The sequence below is a fragment of the Lates calcarifer genome, unplaced genomic scaffold (assembly GCF_001640805.2).
Source record: "Lates calcarifer isolate ASB-BC8 unplaced genomic scaffold, TLL_Latcal_v3 _unitig_281_quiver_1142, whole genome shotgun sequence".
Lineage (NCBI taxonomy): Eukaryota > Metazoa > Chordata > Actinopteri > Centropomidae > Lates > Lates calcarifer.
Window position 1 is genome coordinate 6,613 of NW_026116429.1, and position 20,765 is coordinate 27,377.

General features: G+C 41.4%; 4 protein-coding genes across 5 annotated transcripts; 1 reads left to right on the forward strand and 3 right to left on the reverse strand.

Moving 5' to 3' along the window:
• Positions 1–280: 280 nt before the first annotated feature.
• Positions 281–1,727, reverse strand: LOC108893045 (gamma-crystallin M2). The gene is given in 4 exon segments (XM_018690833.2): positions 281–596; positions 731–973; positions 1,543–1,703; positions 1,706–1,727. Coding segments are annotated over 4 exon segments (705 nt in total). The 3' UTR covers positions 281–317.
• A 941-nt stretch (positions 1,728–2,668) lies between these two features.
• Positions 2,669–10,061, forward strand: LOC108893042 (phosphatidylinositol polyphosphate 5-phosphatase type IV). 2 transcript variants are annotated; one of them, XM_018690831.2, is made up of 11 exons: positions 2,669–3,925; positions 4,645–5,519; positions 5,885–6,008; positions 6,103–6,200; positions 6,297–6,421; positions 6,840–6,959; positions 7,044–7,151; positions 7,443–7,604; positions 7,694–7,809; positions 7,925–8,061; positions 8,801–10,061. In XM_018690831.2, exons 2-11 carry the CDS (start codon positions 4,714–4,716, stop codon positions 8,931–8,933), a joined length of 1,929 nt encoding a protein of 642 aa, XP_018546347.1. In that variant the 5' UTR covers positions 2,669–3,925; positions 4,645–4,713; the 3' UTR covers positions 8,934–10,061. The 2 variants fall into 2 exon arrangements, with proteins under 2 accessions (XP_018546347.1, XP_018546345.1); XM_018690829.2 differs by having other exon boundaries at positions 2,672–3,608.
• A 44-nt stretch (positions 10,062–10,105) lies between these two features.
• On the reverse strand, positions 10,106–15,390 carry LOC108893044 (mitochondrial-processing peptidase subunit alpha-like). Its single transcript, XM_018690832.2, has 13 exons — positions 15,312–15,390; positions 14,375–14,577; positions 14,207–14,286; positions 13,805–13,887; positions 13,565–13,659; positions 13,355–13,455; positions 12,799–13,062; positions 12,538–12,630; positions 12,339–12,457; positions 12,146–12,236; positions 11,917–11,979; positions 11,674–11,818; positions 10,106–11,526 (listed from the first exon to the last, which is right to left on the reverse strand). The coding sequence occupies exons 1-13, from the start codon at positions 15,356–15,358 to the stop codon at positions 11,357–11,359; spliced, it is 1,554 nt and encodes a 517-aa protein (XP_018546348.1). The 5' UTR covers positions 15,359–15,390; the 3' UTR covers positions 10,106–11,356.
• A 1,101-nt stretch (positions 15,391–16,491) lies between these two features.
• On the reverse strand, positions 16,492–19,436 carry LOC108893040 (uncharacterized protein PF3D7_1120000-like). Its single transcript, XM_018690827.2, has one exon. It carries the CDS (start codon positions 19,380–19,382, stop codon positions 17,136–17,138), a length of 2,247 nt encoding a protein of 748 aa, XP_018546343.1. The 5' UTR covers positions 19,383–19,436; the 3' UTR covers positions 16,492–17,135.
• Between the last annotated feature and the right edge of the window lie 1,329 nt (positions 19,437–20,765).

Below are 20,765 nucleotides of genomic sequence, written 5' to 3' on the forward strand. Positions count from 1 at the left end.
TTCTAGTAGCTACAGTTATTAAAGGAACCTCAGAAGGATTTTTGAACCTCAGTCTTGTTTTGGGTGATTAACAGCAACTAAAATCTTTGCAATTGGTCCATTATGAAACAGTGTACCCGCCAAATATGAAACAGTGCTGCATTGTTATCCAACTGGGCATTTGTCTGTTTCAAACTATGTAAGATCCTTTATGTTAAACTGACCAGCTCTGAACTGTGTGAACGTGAAGAAAGACCATGAGTGCTCAGAGTAAGAAATGACTTCAACACACCAGCAGCAGTTCAGGTTATGACAGTTTTATTCAGTGCAAAGACAATCTAATAGCAGGAGTCGGTGATGCGCCTCATGCTCATGAACCTCATGCCGCTCCAGCCCATGTTCATGAAGCTCCTGTACTCGCCAGGCCTCATGTACATCATCCTGCCTCTGTAGTGGGGCTGCTCGTACATCAGCCAGTGGCCTTCCATCACGTTGCAGGACATGCAGTTGGACATGCGGTAACGGTCCATGATGTTGTCACAGTCGTCCATCAGCTCATGCATCATGCCACCAAAGTTCTCCCTCTCGTAGATCCTCATCCTGTAGGATCCCCTGTACTGTGATGCACAGGAGGAGTGGGTTTAACTTTTTTCATCTTCAACTTTACAAAGCTTACTTTGAAAAACTATTAGTATTTCAAGCAGTCAAGGAATCTCATCTACAGTAAATCTACCCAGGTGTGAGATCTTACCATGGGGATCATGCGGCAGGACTTAATGCAGTCGCTCATGCCCATCATGCTCATGTAGTCAGCGTACTCGCCCCTTCTCAGGAAGTACTGGTTGCCCATGTAGTTGGTGCGGTCGTACACCATAAAACAGCCTCTCTCCACCCTGCAGGAGTGGCACCTGCTCAGGTAGGAGGACATGTCGGGGCAGTCGCTCATGCACTCATAGGAACGACCCTGGAAGTTCCTGTCCTCGTAGAAGATGATCTGAAGGGGTGAGAGGGAGAGGGAAAGGCTTTGGTTAGCCAGAAGAGGCAGGGGTGTCAGGTGTTCAAGTTTAAAGCTGCACATTTATGGAAAAATGGGAAAGTCCTGCTATAGATTTTAATCTTAAATTTACATTAAAGTGTGTCTTTAAACCTGCAATAAGCTGTAAACACAACCCCGACATGTTATCAAACTTGTTAGCAAACAGTTGTATATTTTCACATCCAGGAGGAGTTGTGCCTCAGGCCACCTGATGAAAATGAGTGAATTATTCACTCTTCTTGTAGCTCTGTTTTTGGTCGCCACCAACTTTTAAGGGAAGTATCTGGCTTTTTTTGCTGTGTGGATAGTGGATAGTGGACATTAACAGCAGATCTGGTTTATAACTCTGCGTGTTTGTCACTACAATTCCACATTAAACATAGTTAAAATGTTTGACAGTATTCCAGCCAAATACAGTTGTGCTTAAAGCCACATGGACTATTTCCACTTTATCCCTTTTATGATTTTGGTGACAGTTAAAGCAGCAGGAGCCTTGGTGCAGTAATATTAGAAAAATGAAAACTTACCCTGCTCATCATGTTCATTCCAGTGGAAGTCATTTTGCTGGTCAGTGGGCTGCTGCTGCTGTGGGAGCTGCTGCTGTCTTTGCTCTTGCACCAAACTGTACCCAACCTGGTTTAACCCTTACCTTTTATACCGGCCCCACAGACTGGCCCTTTGTCTAAACCCCCTGAGCCAGCAGTGACGCCATAGAAATACACAGAATATGGAGGTATTGTCCATGTTTTCAGGGGCTGGTGGCCTCAGAAATCTTTTCAGCGGCTGGTGGCCTCAGAAATCTTTTCAGGCCATTTCTCGTACATGGGGGACACAGAAAAGGTGAAAGGTCACACCTTGACATTGTTTATTCAGTGTGACATACACAGTTTTGTCAGCAACAACATTTTTTCTGTCATTTTTTTGTTTCAGCCACAGTGTTCATTGTAAAATCAGTCACTATAGCACGTTGTAGTGCATGAGGAAAATGTTTGTAAGCGTAATAATTTTCTGAAAGTTAAACATGACACAAAGAATGTTAGATAATAAACAACAAAACCTGCATGTGAAAAATATGACTTCTAGTGCACAAAGAACTGATGAGTGTGTGATCACTGGTAAATAAAACAGAAGTTGGTAACAAGGTGATATTTACATGTATAAGAAACATGATTATATAAAAACATAATATATAAATTATGGCAGGTAGTTGTTTCAGATGTAAGTGACATGGAAACAAAAGAAAAAGAAAATGTCAATTTTTGGGTTTTTTTTAAAATCATGCTGCATTACTTGTGAAAGTCTGTTCTTAAATATTCGAATGATTTTATTTTCAAAATGGCTAAATTGTTGTTACTTAATCAAGGAACTTAAATTGCTATGTACTGTATTTTTAACACTAAACTGCATGCACTACAGTTATAACTTTATATTAATGATTTAAGTGTGCTGATGATTATGAATTATTTTTAGTATATTTTCAGGTTATTGTCTCATCCTATTAATTTTTCCTAATTTATGTCGAAATGCGCCCATTGTAAGTATATGTACCACACAGTACCAGTCAAAGCATTTGATTGTATTCTACTGATGTGGGACATTTAATGAGAGGATAAATACTGGGAATCAGTGAAGTGACTTTGTTTGTAACCTTTTAATTTAGTGGAAACTGACTTTAGATCTAACTTGGGAACTAATTAGACAATGTTAGCAGATAACATACTACCTTAGTTTCTGCTTGTGAATATACAATAGATTTTTCAAACCCTTTTCAATCAGTTCCTCCAGTTGTACCTTTTTGATGATGTGAAAGCTAGTTAGTCTCTCTGTAAGTCTGCTACAGGCTTGTGTGGATGAGATTGTCAGAGATTTCACTCATTCAAATGAGAAAATTAAGTTCACTGATTTGTTTGATATAAACTTATCTAACCCTTATTATAACGACACAGTGTGAGAATTTCAATGACAATGATTAACTGGATGTTGTCACAACAGTATGAACTTAATATAATGATGTAATTAGTCATTTACACTGTATCATTGTGCATGATTAGTAAGCTGCATTGGGCACAAAATGTAATCTTTTTTAAGAGACACTGAATGTGTAGCATGTTAATGAAAATAATCAGTTATGAAACAGTCTAATGCTGTCACATATAGTATGATGCTGAAATAAAAATAGTACAGAGTACATCCATGGTCTGATAAACATCCACTGGAGCCCTACTGACCCCTACTGTACATGTCAATTTAATTATTCACCCAGGCACCAAGAAACCATGTAGAGGTGAAATGACAGAAAAACTAATTTGCAATAATTTTAGTGTTTTTTGAACTATCAGACTATCAGAATGTGTTAACTTGGGCTTCAGTGGATAAAGATGGACCACAATTTACAGACATTGTACAAATAATCAATTGATTAACTGGGATGCTTGTAGTTCTACTTCTCGGCACTGAGTGGCGCTGTGACACATGCTGCATTCACCGTGTGACTCTCTTGGTAACAAAATCTGTGTTGTCAAACGTTGCTAAGGAAGTTATAGAGCTACTTTTTAAATTAGCCACTCTGAGATCAAACAGCGGTATACGAGAGGTAACTTTACTTCAGCGTGATAACACGTAAATAACTACAGAAGACGGAAACTATCGACACCACCCATTTATTAACACGATTTAATAAACGCTCGCTTAAAGCGTTAGCTCGGCTGGTCTGTACATCGCTACTGTTTTGCTAACATTTAACTGCTTTGCTAACTAGTTACTGTGGGGTTATTAGCTAACTAAGCTAACCTAGAGAGTTAACTAATGTTATAGCTGTATGTCTGGCTGGATGACAGCTTGGTAAGCGGAAATCACGGCGCTTCTATTAAGCGATGACAACAGGAATTTTGGTTCAATCTCTTGGCTAAGGTTAGCACAAACTAGCTCCCGCCGCTAGCACTCATTAAAGGCTTAGTAACAAGTTGTAGGCACAATGCTGTCCCTAAACAATGCTGCATGTTTTATAGTTATGTTAACAGTACCTTCAGTACAGGCTTGTAAAGTCAACTGTTAAACTGCAATGCTCCACCGTGATGAAAAAATGCACCTACAAGCCCTATCTTTGTGATCATTACTGTGTTTGGAATAAAACACAGAATAACTAACAGTTAACTTCAGATGTGCAGCTTCTGATTCAATGGTAAAGAGGATCTTTTCCAGAGTCCATACAGGCTCAAATCAACAGTAAATAGATTTGTTTTAAACGGTTTTAATACTTTCCCTGTTAATCTAGTCCAGATTTGACAGATCTAAACATTTTCTCAAAATTCCGGCAGAGCATCAAGCAGTACTCGAACTTGTGTGACGTTAATTACAATAAAATAAGGCAGTATATAGAATAAATCAGTAACAAAAGTGATAAATTAAACAGCTGAAACAAAGTTATATAGAAATAACATTAGAGGAAATAACTAACTACTTAAATTGTAGTCTTTGATTTGACAGATTATTTTTTTTCATATGTTTTTCCACTTCATTATGAGTCACATAAAAGCGACTCCTGCAGTCAGACTGAGGTATATATTTGCTGTTAAACAAACTTTTAAGGCCAACGTTTCACTGAATCATTTTCTGCTCTAAACCTTCAGGTGTAGGTCACTTAATGATGAGAGTACTTTGTCCACCTGACCACAGCTGGTCTCAGACATGATGAGAGGATGACTGAGAATGGAGAGGACAGCAGCCTCCATCAGAATTGTCAAGCTCCTGACAAAGGAGATTCAGTTGTCACTGACAGCAGGCCACGCAAGACCTCTTTAGTGGATGTCAAACCCTGCAAGGAACACAGTGATGCCCTTAAACTCACTGCTAGAAAGGGAGAGGGAGAGGTCAGTCCGTACCAGCCTCGGCCACCCTCATTGCCCAGGCAAGCAAAGTCCAGCAAAAGTGGCTCAGTTGAGGAGACGGTGAGAAACAGGAGGCTGAGAAACAGCCAGGAGAGTCTGAGCGACCCGGCTGAGACTGGCTCCTCCACAGACTCGCTTAAAGAGGACCAAACAGTAGCAGCTCCAGGTGGGTTTGTTGTCAGTAGTGCTGCCACCATCAGGAACCGGGACACCAGTGTGAGACCACACTCTGCTGTTGCGACAGGATCCCCAGTCTTCCGGGAGAGAGGGAGCAGTCTCTCTGAGTATGAAAGGAGGCCTCACAGCCAGCAGAGCGACCCCACAGACCACCGGGGGAGGTCCACCAAGCAGCGACTGTCTCCGGTGCAACCCATGGGGCCGCTGCCTGCTCTGGAGAAGAGCTTCGTGTCAGCCACTTTAAGGGCAGCTAATAGGATTGACAGGGATTGTTTGGATTATGGCGTGCTGGCCAGAGAGAAGCTCAGGGAGAGACTCCACAGGAACCTGAGCGACAGCCGGCTTCTGGAGAACATGGGGTCGGACAGTGCCTCTGTCAACTCCATGAGGTCCACCTACAGCGTGCTCAGCCCCATCAGACCGCAGGATGTGAGGAACAGGTACAGTAGGCATAGCAGAACTATGCAGTGTGTGTGTGTGCAGTGCTCACATCGTTAAGAGAAAAGGGTAATGTGACAGTGTGGAGAGGGATTAACACAGGATCAGAGGAGATGCTTGTTCAGCACAGTTTTTGACAGGAAGGGGAGCAAAAAATGAGTCTTAGCCTATAATCTTGATACATGGTCAGAGCCCAGTAGGGAAAAGTCTAATTTTTACTTTGAAATTATTGACAGAACAACTGGCTTTCTCTTATACTGAATATTAAGATTTAGGTGTGATCAGCTGAGATGAAGAGCAGTCTTAAACCAACCTCTGTGCAAGTTAATTGATGTGACAATCTTCTTTTCCAACGTGTATTTTGTAGGAGCTTTTTGGAGGGCAGCGTGCTTGGAAGTGGTGCTCTGCTTGGGGCTGAGGAGCTGGACCGTTACTTCCCCAACAGGAGAGTGGGTGTCTACATCGCCACATGGAACATGCAGGGAGAGAAGGTTTGAGGAAATCTGGGCTCTGTAGCATCTGACAGACCAAGAATCATCTTTGCCTGCACCATATGAGTGGTAACTGAGTTTCTGTCATTTTCAGGGGCTGCCAGCCAACTTAGATGATCTCCTCCTTCCAACAGACTCTGAATTTGCACAAGACTTTTATATTATCGGGGTCCAGGAGGGCTGTCCTGACAGGTATTGTATGCTTTGTTTGATATAAATCATGACCACTTACTCCATTAGGGCTGTAAAGTCAGTTATACTAATATGTACGTGACTGTGTGTGTGCAGGAGGGAGTGGGAGACGCGTCTTCAGGAGACTCTGGGACCTTATTACGTCATGCTGTACGCAGCATCACATGGTGTTTTGTATCTCACTGTATTTGTCAGAAGAGACCTCATCTGGTTCTGCTCAGGTCAGTCCTCCTTCACGTAAAAACAGGAAACAAACAGACATCAGTTTGGGAGGAAATAAACACCACCAGAGCTAAGACAGTCGATCAACAGAAATAATTAGCAGCTATTTTGATAAAATGCCCCAAATTTCCCAATTCTGGTCCTTCTCAACAGTGATTATTTGCTGATTTTCTTTGTCTTTTGTGATGTTAAACTCAGTTTCTTAGGGTTTGTGACATTTGGTTGGACAAGAAAATTTTTAAATAATTATTAGTTGTAGGGCTAAACTCCTCCCATGTTGATTCATGCTAATACAACATTTGTGTCGTCCAGATTTTTGGTAGATGATTTTAATGTGGTGACATCTTTCAGGATTTTTGTGTTTTAATCTACTTGATTTGACACCAACCACAACTTCTGTTTTGTTAACGCGCACAGAGGTGGAGCACGCCACGGTCACAACCAGGATCATCTCTCAGATCAAGACCAAAGGGGCCGTGGGAATTGCCTTCACCTTTTTTGGCACTTCCTTCCTCTTCATCACATCCCATTTTACCTGTGAGTAGAAAGTTTTCCAGGTTGCATCACTGACATCTTGGCAGTTTCATGTGTTTGTAATTCGTTACTCTGTTCCTCCTCCAGCTGGGGATGCTAAAGTTTACGAGAGAATACTCGATTACAATAAGATTGTCGAGGCTCTAGCCCTTCCAAAAGGCCTTCCAGACACCAACCCTTACCGATCCACACCATGTAAGTTCCTGTTTGTGGAAGACGTGGAAAATCAAAACAATTAGGATGGTGGAGTTTCTGCATACAGGCCTGAAAATGTAATATAATTAGACTTTTATCGTCTTTCCCAAACATAAAAATCTAGCAGTTAAAAACATGATATTTTATGTGTTTAAGTAATTTTGAAAAGACAAAACCTGTCTTAAAGCAAGGTATTCCTTCACTTTCTTACTTAAGACTTCAAGACTTGATGTTGGTAAGAACACTGGCCAGTAAACTTTGATAATCATGTAATGTAATCTTTCATTGCAGCTGACGTCACCACAAGATTTGACCAGGTCTTCTGGTTTGGAGACTTTAACTTTCGGCTGAGTAAGGACCGGGTGGATGTGGAGAGCATCATGAACCGCACAGTGGATGGTGATATGGGCCCCCTGTTGGAGCATGACCAGCTCTTCAAGGAGATGAAGGATGGTATGCTTGCATGACGAAATCTCTGTTTTTATAGAGGAACCTTGTTCTGTTTGATTGATTGAATCAAGAATGTGCTTCTGTTTCTTCAGGTTCAATCTTTAAAGGTTTTCAAGAGGCAACGATACACTTCCTCCCCACATACAAATTTGACATCGGCTGCGACATCTACGACACTACGTCTAAACAGAGAACGCCTTCATACACAGTAAGAAGAAAAAGAAAATCAAGCTCCACAAGATCTGTTACTACAGCCACCAAAATGAGCCAAACTCTAAACTGGTAAGGGCAGCAGAATTAAACCTTTCTGTTTGTGTTCACAGGACAGGATCCTGTTCAGGAACAGGCAGGCTGAAGACATAAAAGTGGTCAAGTACACCAGCTGCTCCAGCATCAAGACCTCAGACCATCGACCCGTCATCGGTGTCTTCCAGGTCAAACTAAGGCCAGGCAGAGACAAGTGAGTCACAAATAGTGTTAGTGGCATAATGTTAAGGATGCTTTCAACGATGTAATGATTTCTGTCAACAACCATTTTATATTGTGATTTGTTGTAAACGTTTTTGTTATCAAAATAAATAACACAAAGTGGTTACTAAGTTAGATTCTTCTAGATTAATCTCTGAAATTGGAATATGATCTGAAAGTGACACTTTTGACTTCCCTCTCTATCTTCAAGAATCTCTTGAAGACCCTAACACAACATTTAACTATTCTCTATTGTTTACCTATTCTCCCTGCACTTTGCCTTATTTGGCAGATTTAGTACTTAGTACTCACTTCAAGGTCTCCTGCTGCACCAAAGCTTTCGTGTTGTCCCTCACTTACAAGTCACTTTGGATAAAAGCATTTGCCAAATGAGTAACTGTAAATGTAATGCAATGCTGATTTCCTTAATGAAGCTCATTAGACTTCATTAGGCTAGAGCAATTCCAGTGAGCAGGGCCATTTTGTTCCTCTGCAGCTAGAAATTATATTATATTCTGCCTTTGCAAAGTTGGAAGTATTCATGAAATATAAAAACCTGTTTTTTAAACTCCTGCAGATATATCTTGGTCGTTTTAAGATGTTTGAACAGTAAGAATTGTAATTTCTGCCCCCTTAAACTGGATTCTTAATCACTGTTTTTTTAAATACTCAATGAAATTATGTTTTCTACATTCTGACCTTGTAATATTTGCTGTTCTGTCGTTTGTCAGTATTCCTCTGGGTGCAGGACAGTTCGACCGAGGCTTGTATTTGGAGGGCATTAGGAGGAGGATCACCAGAGAGCTGAAGAGGAGGGAAGCCATGAAGAACCAAAGTAGCAGCACCATCTGCGCCATCGCTTAGACCCTTAAAGTGGACTCGCCAGACCAGACCAGACCAGGCTGGACTGGATCAAACCGTGCCACAAAACAGGCAGGTGGAAAAGGACCAAAAGGAAACCGGAGTTGTCTTAATTACACAGTACCCAGCGCTGATTGTGGTAACTGAGCAGAGTGCGCCCTCTATTGGACATTGTTAGGAGCTGTGTGTGTGTGTGTGTATGCATATGTCCTGCTGGTCAAGAGATGTGGCTGGCTGTACTTGAGGGCAGGGACCTTAAGGTCAGACAGAGAGAGATTTGCAGACACAGCAGCAGCAGTCTGGCCTTTATTTATTCACCCCCTTCTACTCAAACGTGACTGGGACAGAGTGGGATGGGGTGGGGCGGGGTTTAGGGGGCTGCCATCATGGCTTACTCTTCAGTCACACACTGCAACCTGAACTGATTTAACCTCGCAGGCTCTGCATTACATTTTCAGATACATTTTTAGGTGTTTAAAAAGCATCATGAACCACAATGTTTTTTTTTTTGTTTTTTTCTGAATGCTACATCTTGCCTTGTGAATTTGTCATCAGTAAGCATTTAGGTGTCTGCCATTGGTCCATTTTTAACTTGAATTGTGTTCTGAGCTGAATGAACGACTGAAGAAGGGAACTGTAGCTACATTATTTCTGTCATGAGGTCAAATATATCATATAAAGAGCATGACATTAATGAATGCTGCAGCTATGAGGTTGTTATTACTTATTATGTGCTACTGTTGAATTTCAGGGAGATCAAATATATTTGACAGCTTATATTAAACTGTTTTTTTAAGGGAACTCACCTCCTATAAAATCGATTGAGCATTTTATTTACAATGTTAACACCTGTCATGACTATTTCTCTTATTAGGCCAAGTGATCCTTGATCCTGATTGTAACTTATTGCCTTACCTCTCATCTCACTGTGTAACCTCATATATTCTACAAACTGTCCATGTACTGTATGTTGTGTACCGTATTAATGAATTTGCATTCCCAGCATGAAGAGCAGTCTGCGCTAAGAAAAAAAAAGTGCCTGTGGGTCTTGTTTTCATTTCCTCAGGACCTCTTTATCTTTTTATATGTCACCTATGGCGTAACACCCCTTAATAAACATTTTAAAACACACTTGTTTGTTGGCTACACTGTTGCACATTACACCACAAAGCAACAACCTTTAAAATATATATTTTTATTCATGGAAGTAATTACATTTATTTACTAGTTGGTGTACAGATGTTAACAGAGGTCACATTGAAGCCACTGAAATAAAAGCAAAACACACTTACTGCTCTAAATGTACAGAGATGAGGCGGGGGCAGGGGGACACCTCTCTGAAAGTAATAGTTAAACATTTGGATGTGTACTTATTCATTTTTCAGTGGGAAGCTAGTCAAGAGGATTGATACCAAGTGACACCAGGGCCAGGATCATGATCACAGTATCAATACCTTTTGTCGTTGAAAAGTGATGTGACTGGATGTAAGGCAGAGAATGTCATGACTGTGAAGAGTTATTTCACAATTCTCTGTAAATTACCTAAAAACAAAAGATCCTGCACATAAGAAATATTCATAATGTGAATTCTCTGAACTTATTGACACTAGTATTAAGACTCAAAACAAGACTTTGGATCAGTAGTATCGACACTGAGAATCGATCTGCCACCAGAAAGTGAATAATTTACCAATGTAAAACTATTCCATTAATTTAACCCCTTAATGTTTAATGAAGTTTACCAACACAAAATATATATATAATTTCTTTATTATTAATCTGTTAACTATTGCTGTGAATTGTGTCTCCTGTGCCTTTAAAGGGAGATTATGAAGTGCTGTTGTATAAATAGTAAGGTTTTTCATAGTTTTTATACATTTTCTCTGGGGAAAAAAGAGACAGTCTAAGGTGGAGATCTGTGAATTTTAAAGAGCAGATAATCTGAAAACTGAGGAGAATAATGGCTCAATAAAAAGTAACAGTGTTGAGGGATGTTTAACCACTCATTTTCTCTTGCCTCTAACCTGATTTACTCTCATTTCCCCATGTAAAAACATATCAGGTTGGTACTGAGGTTTTTACATGGGAAATTAACACTTAAACTTTGGCCTTAGGGTGAACTGTCCCTTTAAAACCAAACTCCTCCAAACATCATTAGTAAATAATGTTGTATGGCTTCCTGCCCACAGACAATAAATACATATACTCCAACCATACGTAGACAACTTTAGAGTAAAATTGAACTTTTCTTTAAAATCCCCTGTCTCAAAGGTTCGGCTGAGAGTCCGGGGATCAGCCCCCTCCCTCAGTGGGCTGTGCCGAGGTCTGTGCTGGGAGGGAAAACTAGTGTAATCTTCCAGTCCAGTTTATTTACAGTGATACTTGCCAGGTCAGACAGGCTGAATGGCGATTGCGGGGGTGGGGGTCTATCGGAAGAGACGATACATGCGGGGCAGACGTCCATCTTTACTGGACAGGGCAGCCTGGATGTGTTCGTATGAGGGCAGCTCCGTCAGGTCTCCCAGAGCTGCGACTGCAGGCTTACTGCGCAGCATCTTGGTGGTCACCCGTTTAATATCACTGGCTGTCACGTTGCCTGGAAATGAATTGTTAATGAGTTAAAAAAAAATGAATAAGGCTGATAGGGGATTATTTCTACTATCAATTTTTTATTTTAGGACATTTTATGGCCACAAGTAAGGATGAATCACTAAGAAACAGTAGAAGAGTTTGCAGTACTCACTTATTAGCTCACACAGTTCATGTGGCAGCTTTCTCTTTCCTGTGGAGAGAACCTGACGACCAACGTCTTCAAAAATAACCGGCCGCGACTCAAGGTTCATCATCAACATGGACTTGAGCTGAGTTTTGGCTCTCTCTAGCTCCATCTGGATATAGTTAAAAAAAATTTATGTTTACCCATGATCATTTAACAATAATCACTATTATAAAATCTGTGTCAGAATTCCCCTGTAGCGACTGTTACCTCTCCTGCGTTTCCAGCCATCTGAATGAACTCTCTGGTTATTATTTCCACCATTTCCCGCACCTGGAGATCAGTGTACGTTATGGTAAGAACTTTGCATGAACATCAAGACAACATAAACTACATTACTAACTACTCACAGGGAGAATTTCCACACATACACCACACTCGAATGCAGAAAAACCAAATTAAGTGGCTGCAAATGAAAAATTACTGTGCCTGTACCAACCTGTCTGGGGTCTGCACTAGCGTGGATACACAGCAGGCCGCTGTCCTCGTAACTATGATGGTAGGAGGTGGCGTTGTACATCCAATGATGCCTACAGCAGAAGAGGAAAACAAAATCAGTGACAACTAATAAAACCTGTTGCTTGGAATTTATTAGCGAAGCAGGGGCTGACACAAAAGCCTAGGATGTTCACCTGTTGAGCACGTTCAGGTACAGGCGGGTGAACATGCCTTTCCCGGGCCCTCCTGCAGAGAAAGAGCCTCCTCCACCCATCATCATGTTGAGCACTGCGAATGGGATGAAGTCCTCCTCCTGTAAAAGGAAAACAATCCCTTTTTTATTATTTATGAAATTGTTGCCAACAGGTATCACACACCTGACTGAACACCCACCAAGAAGGAGCAGCTCTCCAGGCCGATCATGATGTGGGTGAGCTCTGGGATCGGGGTGGGGCCAAGGCTCACATCCGACATATCCTTCTCCATCTAACAGATTAAAAGTATGTATATATCAGCATTTCCCCATTTAATTCTGAAATGTCTTCTTCACCATTTTAAAATGGGAAAATCTGCCAGATAAATGCCACCTGAAGAAACATTAAGGCCCAAATCTTTTGCAAAGATGACTTGTTAACAAAAACACTAATGAGTCACCTTGACTATTCCACCAGTGTACTGTGCTACAGAAAGGTCGACGTTGGCCACAGTGCTTGTTCCCCACACTGGCTTCACATTCAACAGGTATTTCCTGGCACATTCAACCAGTTGCTCATGCTCAATGCCCACTCCAGCCAGCACCATCCGCTCAGGACAGTAGTAGTTACGCAGGTAGCTGTGAAGCACTTTCTTGTCGATCTTCTCCACATTATCTGCAGGACAAAAGCGAGGCAGTCCGACTGTGTTGCCTCGATACGCTGCCTGGAAATGAACAATGAACAATTACGGAAATGTTAAAGAATAAAAAGTTACAGTACTCCAGTAAAACAAAAGAGAAATGTGGGGCTGCGGTTCTGTTGTCTTTCAAGGCAAACTGTGAGTCTTTTAATCAGACAGCCTAACATGAACAAGACGTAAAAGTGGAAAGCAGCAGCTAGCCTATATGTCAGTCACTTTCTGGGTGCTAAAACACATCGATAAAGGTCATGGTTTAATTTATCACTTTAACAGAGAGCTATTGTTGCAGAGTCAAAACCAGGGATGTGTAACTCACAGCGTGGATCATCTCTGTGAGTAAGGGTTCAGGGTCTGGCCTCATGTTTAAGTCTTCTAACTCGAAGCGAACCACCATTCTGGTCATCTCAATCTCTTCGTCTGCCGTGTAAACAAACATATTTCACTTTACCAGGACACCAGGGTGGAGACACCTCGTACAGTTCTCGAGGACCGATCTGTCAGTCTAAGTAAGAAATCTTTGACGTACCCAGTAGGCGAGGCTGTAGTACAGCATCGGAAAGAAGACTGACCACTGTGTCCAGGCCCTTCACTTCAGCAGAAACTGCATACATGGTGGTATCTCTGCACAGTAAAATAGATCACACGCACATTAACAGCTGTATTACTCATAACAAAGGAAAGGACAAGCCTCTGTTCACAAAGTAGAGATACACAAGTGTTAAATTCTACAACACTGAGACAGGCAGCATGCTGAAAGACCTCATACCTTGATGTTTGGCAGTCACATATCCCTCCGTGCTTTTCCAACGTGAGCAGGATTTCATCTTTACTCCCGTACTGAGCCGTGGACTTAAACAATAAAAACAGGCTGTTGTCAACCTCTGTTCACAATGCAAGATGACCACTTTCTATATTCTACTATTTACTCTGTTGTTCCACTGTTTCTGTATTTTCTTTATCTTCCTGAGAATGAAAATTTGTGCTAAAAAAATCAATAGCTGAACATCCAGGTTATCGCTGTTATGTACTGCAGCACTACCAATGCACAAAAGAGACTTGCTGAGAACTTTTACTAGTCAACTAGTCTTTCCAGTTAATTTGACTGTCAGCATTAAAAAGAAATTAAAAGAGTGAATGAGTGAGCTGACAAATAAGCGGAAGTACTTACAGAAAAGGCTAGTTTCTCTAAGAAATGTGCTATTCCACTTGGGTATTTTGCTTCATGTCTGGATCCAGAGTTTACTAAAACTAAAAAAGAAAGCATCCACATTTTATCCACTTCAGCTTGAACAAAAGTGCATACAATTATAATTAAAATATTGCTCCTGCAACTTACTTCCAACTGTGCAGAATTGACCAAACTTGTTTTGGGAAGCAACCTTGAGACCATTTTCTAGAGTTGTGATCTTGGTCTCATATTTTTCCTGACCATCCACAGATGCAAACACAGGCTTGGGGATCCCAGGCAGCGGTGTAGAGAGGGAGATATTTGGGTATCCGCTGCCACTGCTGTACTTTCTATAAGCTGCGATTCCAAACCTTTGAGAACAACAAAGCAATGCTTCTTTAAAATGCTCTCAGCAACCTTAAATTCTCTGGCTCCAGCTTCCCATATGTTACTATTTTCTGATTTGTAATCTTTAATATGTTTGAGTTTTGCAGTGTTTATCAGACAAAATAAGACATTTTGGTTTGGGAAATTGGGACAGATATTTTTCATGACAAGAAGCACTGATGCTGGAGTTAATCTGTGCGCTTGTGTAAATTCAATTTTTTGCATATACTATTACTGACTTCTGTCTGTAAGTCAAACCACCCTTGACCAAAGAAATGTAAGCCGCTGACTAGGTAAAACCTCTGCTAATTGAACACAAAATTAGAAATAACATCAGACTTTACTTAAACTGCATTTCTTAACATTTAAAGTATATACAAACAGGTAGCTAGCTAACAGAGCACCACCTCTGAAAACCCCAAGTAAATCACCGGCACTCAGAAAATAGAACTCCTTCATCCCTCCAGCTATCCATTTATCTAAAACACCCCCATCATCAAAGTGACTAATGATTTCCTACTTTATATTTGACTAACTCATGAAGCTACATTAGCCCAGACTGCTGGCATCGTGCTAACTGACTGAGCTCATTTCACGCGTTGAGGACGTAGACGCAAAGAAACACGGGCGACACTGAATACACCGACAGTATTGTTTTCCTGTGCTTAAGTCGAGTCCGCCAACAGTTTTAGAGCGTTAATTTTAAACATGTCATTACCTTTGAACACGACTCCAGGTTCTACACTTCGACATGTGAGTCGCCATCTTCGATTCTCTGTGACCGGAAATCCACCCGGAAGATGATGAAAGTTTGCACAAGCACTTCCGCCGCGCACACAAACAAATAAATAACCGCTTTATTTTTTTAATTGTTAATGTATTACGATAATTCTAGTGCCGTACAATTTAACTTTTAGTTTTGTTATTTGGCCAGTAAGATTCAACCCAAATCAGGCTGAGAGACAGGCACTGGAGACTAGGCTTTATTCGTTAAAGTGTACTAACTGTACTGTAGAAAATACTGATCTACATCACACTCCCAGTTAAAAAGGTGATTTGTCATTGCCTCTGTTACATGGTAAACCCACTTGTTTTCACTGGGTACAGATGGTCAAGTGCATGATAAAGACAGTAGACACTTAATTAAGTACATTAAGTCAAAAGTAATTGAAGGATAATTTGTGAATTCTTTCCTAAATCAAGGTGCCCATATGAACACTGAAACAGGTTTTCTTTGCTGTAATGATATTTCCTGTTCATATTAAAAGATCACTTCATAATGTGTTTTCAGTGTCAGTGATTGTTGGTCTGTTTTGCCTTCCAGATTGACTTTGTTTGAACTGAACAGATAGTTACAGGCTATTGATTTTGTTTAATATTTTTCTCACCAGTGTTGTGTTTCTGTGCAGCATTTGAAGACATGCTGGAGAATCCTCTGAACAACACCCAGTGAATAATCAACCCTGAGACTGGCCCCATCATGTTCCAAATATCCAGACCCTCAATCACATAGAGCCTTATAGTGACTCCCCTTGTGTGACTGTAGCAGCCTCTATGTGTTTGGCTATATTGGGGTGTGTGTGTACAAGTGTAGATATGGATGTGTGTGTATCTGAGTATGACAGAGACTCAAGTATTGTTTTTGCCTTGTAAAGACAATACTAGAGGAGTCAAAGTGCTAAACAAGATGCTATACATCAAACTAAAAAGATAGTAAAACATTGTTATTGCTGTAATAATAAAATGTAACTTTTAGTATGTATGTGATATGACCTTTATTGTTATTGTGAAAACACAGCAAAATTGAATTGTGTCATCCTCAGTGATGCATCAAACATCAATTAATGTTTACAGTTTAAAGAAAACAGTTTTTCAATATGTGGCTCATAATTTTGAGCCTGGTGGTCAGAGTTGTTAGACCAGCACAGGCCAACACACAAGGCAACTATAATGGGTGGGACCTACTCCAATAATAAATAAAATTTGGGTTCAAGAATTCGGTTGTTGACAACATGTAATAAGAGAACAGAGGTATCTAAGATCTGCAGCTCAACAACATCATCATCAAACTTCGTCAGGTACACAAATGTGTCTTTTTTGCAAATTTATTGGTTGGTCAATTGTTAGCTAGAAAGCTAACGTTAAGTTTAAGCTATATTAAATCAATCAGCTTACAGTTAAATTGAATTGAGTAATTTTTATTTATATTGTGCCAAATTATGACAAAAGTTATCTCTGGGAATTTTTTTATGTAGAGCAGGTCTAGGCCATACTCTTTGCAAAAGACCCAACATTCCACCCTAAGCAAGCACTTGGCGACAGTGGCGAGGAAAAACTTCCTTTTAACAGGAAGAAACCTCGAGCAGAACCTGGCTCAGGGTGGGTGGCCATCTGCCTTGACCAGATGGGTTGGGAGAGAAAGAGAGGGTGAGTAGAGACAGTGGGGGTGGGGGGTTAGAAGGGGAGGGGGAGAGAGAGGGGAAAGTGGAGAGGGTGGTGTGGGGAGAGGGAGTTGGAGGAAGGAGAACAGCACTGAGCATCTTCACGCATAAGCGGCACTGAACTGAGGCAGACAGAACTCTGGTCGGGGGTTTCCTTGGGCGTAGCTGAGTCTCTCATGTCTAATTTGGAGGGCACTGTGAGTTTTCAGCAGGTCACGATAATCTGAATTGACCTCACTGTGCTTCCTCCCGAGATCAGCGTATTCCTCCTGCAGGTTGTGTAGAGCCTTTGTTGTCTCATCTAGGACACGTGTTTTCTCCTGGAGCCTGAGCTCGGTGTTGTTGTTGTGTCTGAGCTGAAAGTTTGACTCTGCCAGCTGTTGTTCTTGAAGTCTGGCGTAGCTGTCCTGAGCTTTCTGGAGGGCCACAGTCAGTTTCTGCCGCTCCTCCATTGTCTCCATCTGCTTGGTCAAGGCTTCCTTGAGCTCGACACGGTATTTTTCACACATGGTCCTTTCTTTGTCGAGAGCAGAGGTGATTTGATCGGCTCTCTGCTGCAAGTTGGTGCTTTGTGTCTTCTCCTGTTTTAGGGCCTCTTCGAGTTCAGCCTGTCTTGTCCTGCTCTCTGACTGTCGTGCTTTCAGTCCATCTACCATGTACTTGAGCTTAGCAATGGTAGCTTGATTCTCAGAGATGATATCCTTTTTCTTTGACATCATCTCTTCGTGGCACTCAGAGAGAGAGCGGTGTCTCTGGATCACTCTGTCACGTTCTGTCTCCATAGCGTTTTTAGCCCTAAGGTCTGCATTCTCCATCCTCAGTGTCTGCATGTCGTACCTCATGCTCTCTGAGGAAGCAGAGGCCTCTCTGAGCTGCTTACTGAGGATGGTTATAGGGTCTTCTGTGGCCTGCTTCTGGAAAACCATCTTCTCAAAGCGCCTTTTCTCATTTTTAAGGGAGGACTTTAACATTTTTTCAGCAATCTGGCTCTTTTCTAGAGCCAGAGTCTTTTCAGAGAGCTCTTTCTCTTGCATTTTTATTTTCTTAAATGCTTCCAAGAAATGAGCTTTCTCTTTCTTGATTTCCTCCTCAAGTTTGCTGCAAGTGTCTTTGTCTTTCTGATGCTGCTTTTGAGCAGACTGTCTCTGATTTAGTGCAGCCTCAAGTTCACCTTGCAGCCTCTTGTTCTCAGAAGCCAGTTGTTGGTTTTGACGAGTCAGATGGTCCAGCCCTTCTGCTTCCTTCTGCTGCTGGGAAACAGCAGTCTCAAAGTCCCTCTGGAGTTTGCAGGTTTTGGTTTGCTCCTTTTTGAGGTCTGAGGCCAACTGGTTGACTTTCTCCTTCAGCGAGGACACAGTGTTGTCTTTAGCTTCAATATTACTTTGAAGACTCTGAATGTTGGAGTGTAGGAACTGAATTTTGTTGTCTTTTTCAACGCTTTCTTTCTGTTGCTCAGTGAGTTGGTCTTGTAGAGCCTTGACTTTGGCACAATTAACCTTCTCATGCTTTGCCATTTCTTTTGTGTGCTGATTGGAGGACGCCTTCAACTCATTTTTGAGCTTCTTCTTCTGTTTTTTGTCCTCTTCAAGATCAGCTGCCATCTTACTCATTTTGAGTAGAAGCTCGGCATTTCTGTGCTGGTGTTCTTGTTTTGACCTCTTGAGATCAGCCATTTGTGCGTTCATGAGCTCCATTTCCTCACGAAGTTTGGCTTTTTTAGCTTGTTCCTTTTTCAGAGTCTTCGCAAGAGCTGCTTTTTCCTTTTGCTCCTGCTCCAAGATTTCTTTCTGTTGTGCTTGTTCTTTTTTCATCTTCTCCAAGTCCTCTTCGAGAGCAGCTTTGGCTTTTCTTTCCTCCTCCAGGGCTTCTTGAAGTCCATCAGATTTCTCTCCCTGTGAAACTTCACTAACCTCGTCGTTTTCCTCTTCGAAGTCAGAAGTGTAGAAGTGGTCGTCTCTGATGGAGGCAGAGGGCTGCTCTGGATCCTCTTCCACAATTTCCTCCTTAGTCTCCTCTGCAATTTCCTCCTCAATCTCCTCTGCGATCTCCTCCTCAATCTCCTCCTCAATCTCCTCCTCAATGTCTTTCTCATCAGATTTCTCTGATATCTCTTCTTCGAGGCCAGAAGCGTAGGAGTGGTCTTCTCTGATGGAGGCAGAGGGCTGCTCCATAATCCCTTTTTCAATCACCTCCTTGTTCTCCTCTACAATATCTTCCTCAATCTCCTCTTCGATGTGTTCCTCAATCACTTCTTCAGCGTCTCCCTCGGTCACCTCCTTAATCTCTTCTTCAATCTCCACCCCAAGGTCTTCAATGGAGAAGATTCCCAGAGATCTAAATGTATCCATTTTCTTCTCTTGAAAGAAATGTCTTTGTCTTACGGAAGATTTGTCGTGAATGCAGCTGGGTTCAAACCTGGCTTTTTGTACAGTGTTATGATGTCACCATGTGACATCATAACACTGAAAGTTCTACATTCCACCCCCACCACACATACACACACACACGCACACGCAGCTATCCTTGTAAGGACATTTCATTGGCCTCCAATTCATTGTGGACAGCCTAACCCTAACCGTAACCAATTCATGCCTAACCCTAACCTTAACACAGCCTCAATTCACACCTTACCCCTAATCCTAACCAGGACCTCAAAAATTATATTTTGCCTTAATAGGACCAGGCTATGGTCCCCATGAGGACCACTTTTCCAAAAATGGTTGGTGTTTACACTAGAAAAGGTTCCAGTGAGAACTCTATCTGCGTCTCTCTAATTTGAGCTCAGGGAAAACAAAACAGAACAATTGATTTTTTAGAGTGGTCAGTGGGCCAAGAGCATTTTAGCCCCCATTTAGCTACCCATCGCTAAATCAATTTTGACACAGAGATATAGCACTTGAATAACATTAACACAGAAAGATTTAAGTGGACTGAGACCAGCAGTGGCAGCAGCAGATTTGATGAACTGAATGAATAACATCTAGTCATATCTTCAGTTACTGCTGTACTACGATGTTCTCTACCTTGGAGGTCACTACAGTATTTTTGTTGATTCCTCTGTTGTCACACTGCAGCTCAGCCTATGAGCTCCAAGACACCATCAACACTCTGAAAGGAGAAAACCTTCACCTCCAGTACCGACTGGAGAACCTTACCCGGGCTCTCAGAGATTTAAAACACCTGCTGACGGAGCACTCCAAAGGTAAGGGCAGAATTATTTTGTTATGGTGGTCTTTTTACCTCTACTGCACTACATTTGAGATTTTATGCTCTCCATTTAAATCACTTTAATAACTGCAATCTATTTATGACAGTCTCAGGCCATTTTTCTGCTTTGGGTAGTTTTACTTTTAATACTTTTAAGTATAATTTCCTGATTATTATTACATACTTTTACTCTGGTAACATTTTAAAAGGAGAACTTTTACTTGTAATAGTGTAATGGTGTATTTTTTAAAGTGTGGTATTAGTACTTTTACTTAAGTAAAGGATCCAAATATTTCCTAAGTACTGAACAGCCATTTCTTTCACAATTTCACACAGTTTCTGGGTGGGAACATGACACTGAATACCTACTCGCCTGGAGGGAGTGGTCCCAACATGGTAAGGTCTCAAAATGAGGTTTGACATCATGAAAAAGAGCCTTTTTTCAGCACATAGATGTCTCAGTTCCAACAACAGTCTTTTGTTTTCCAGGCATTAGCGCTGAGACTCACCAAATGTTGGAGCAG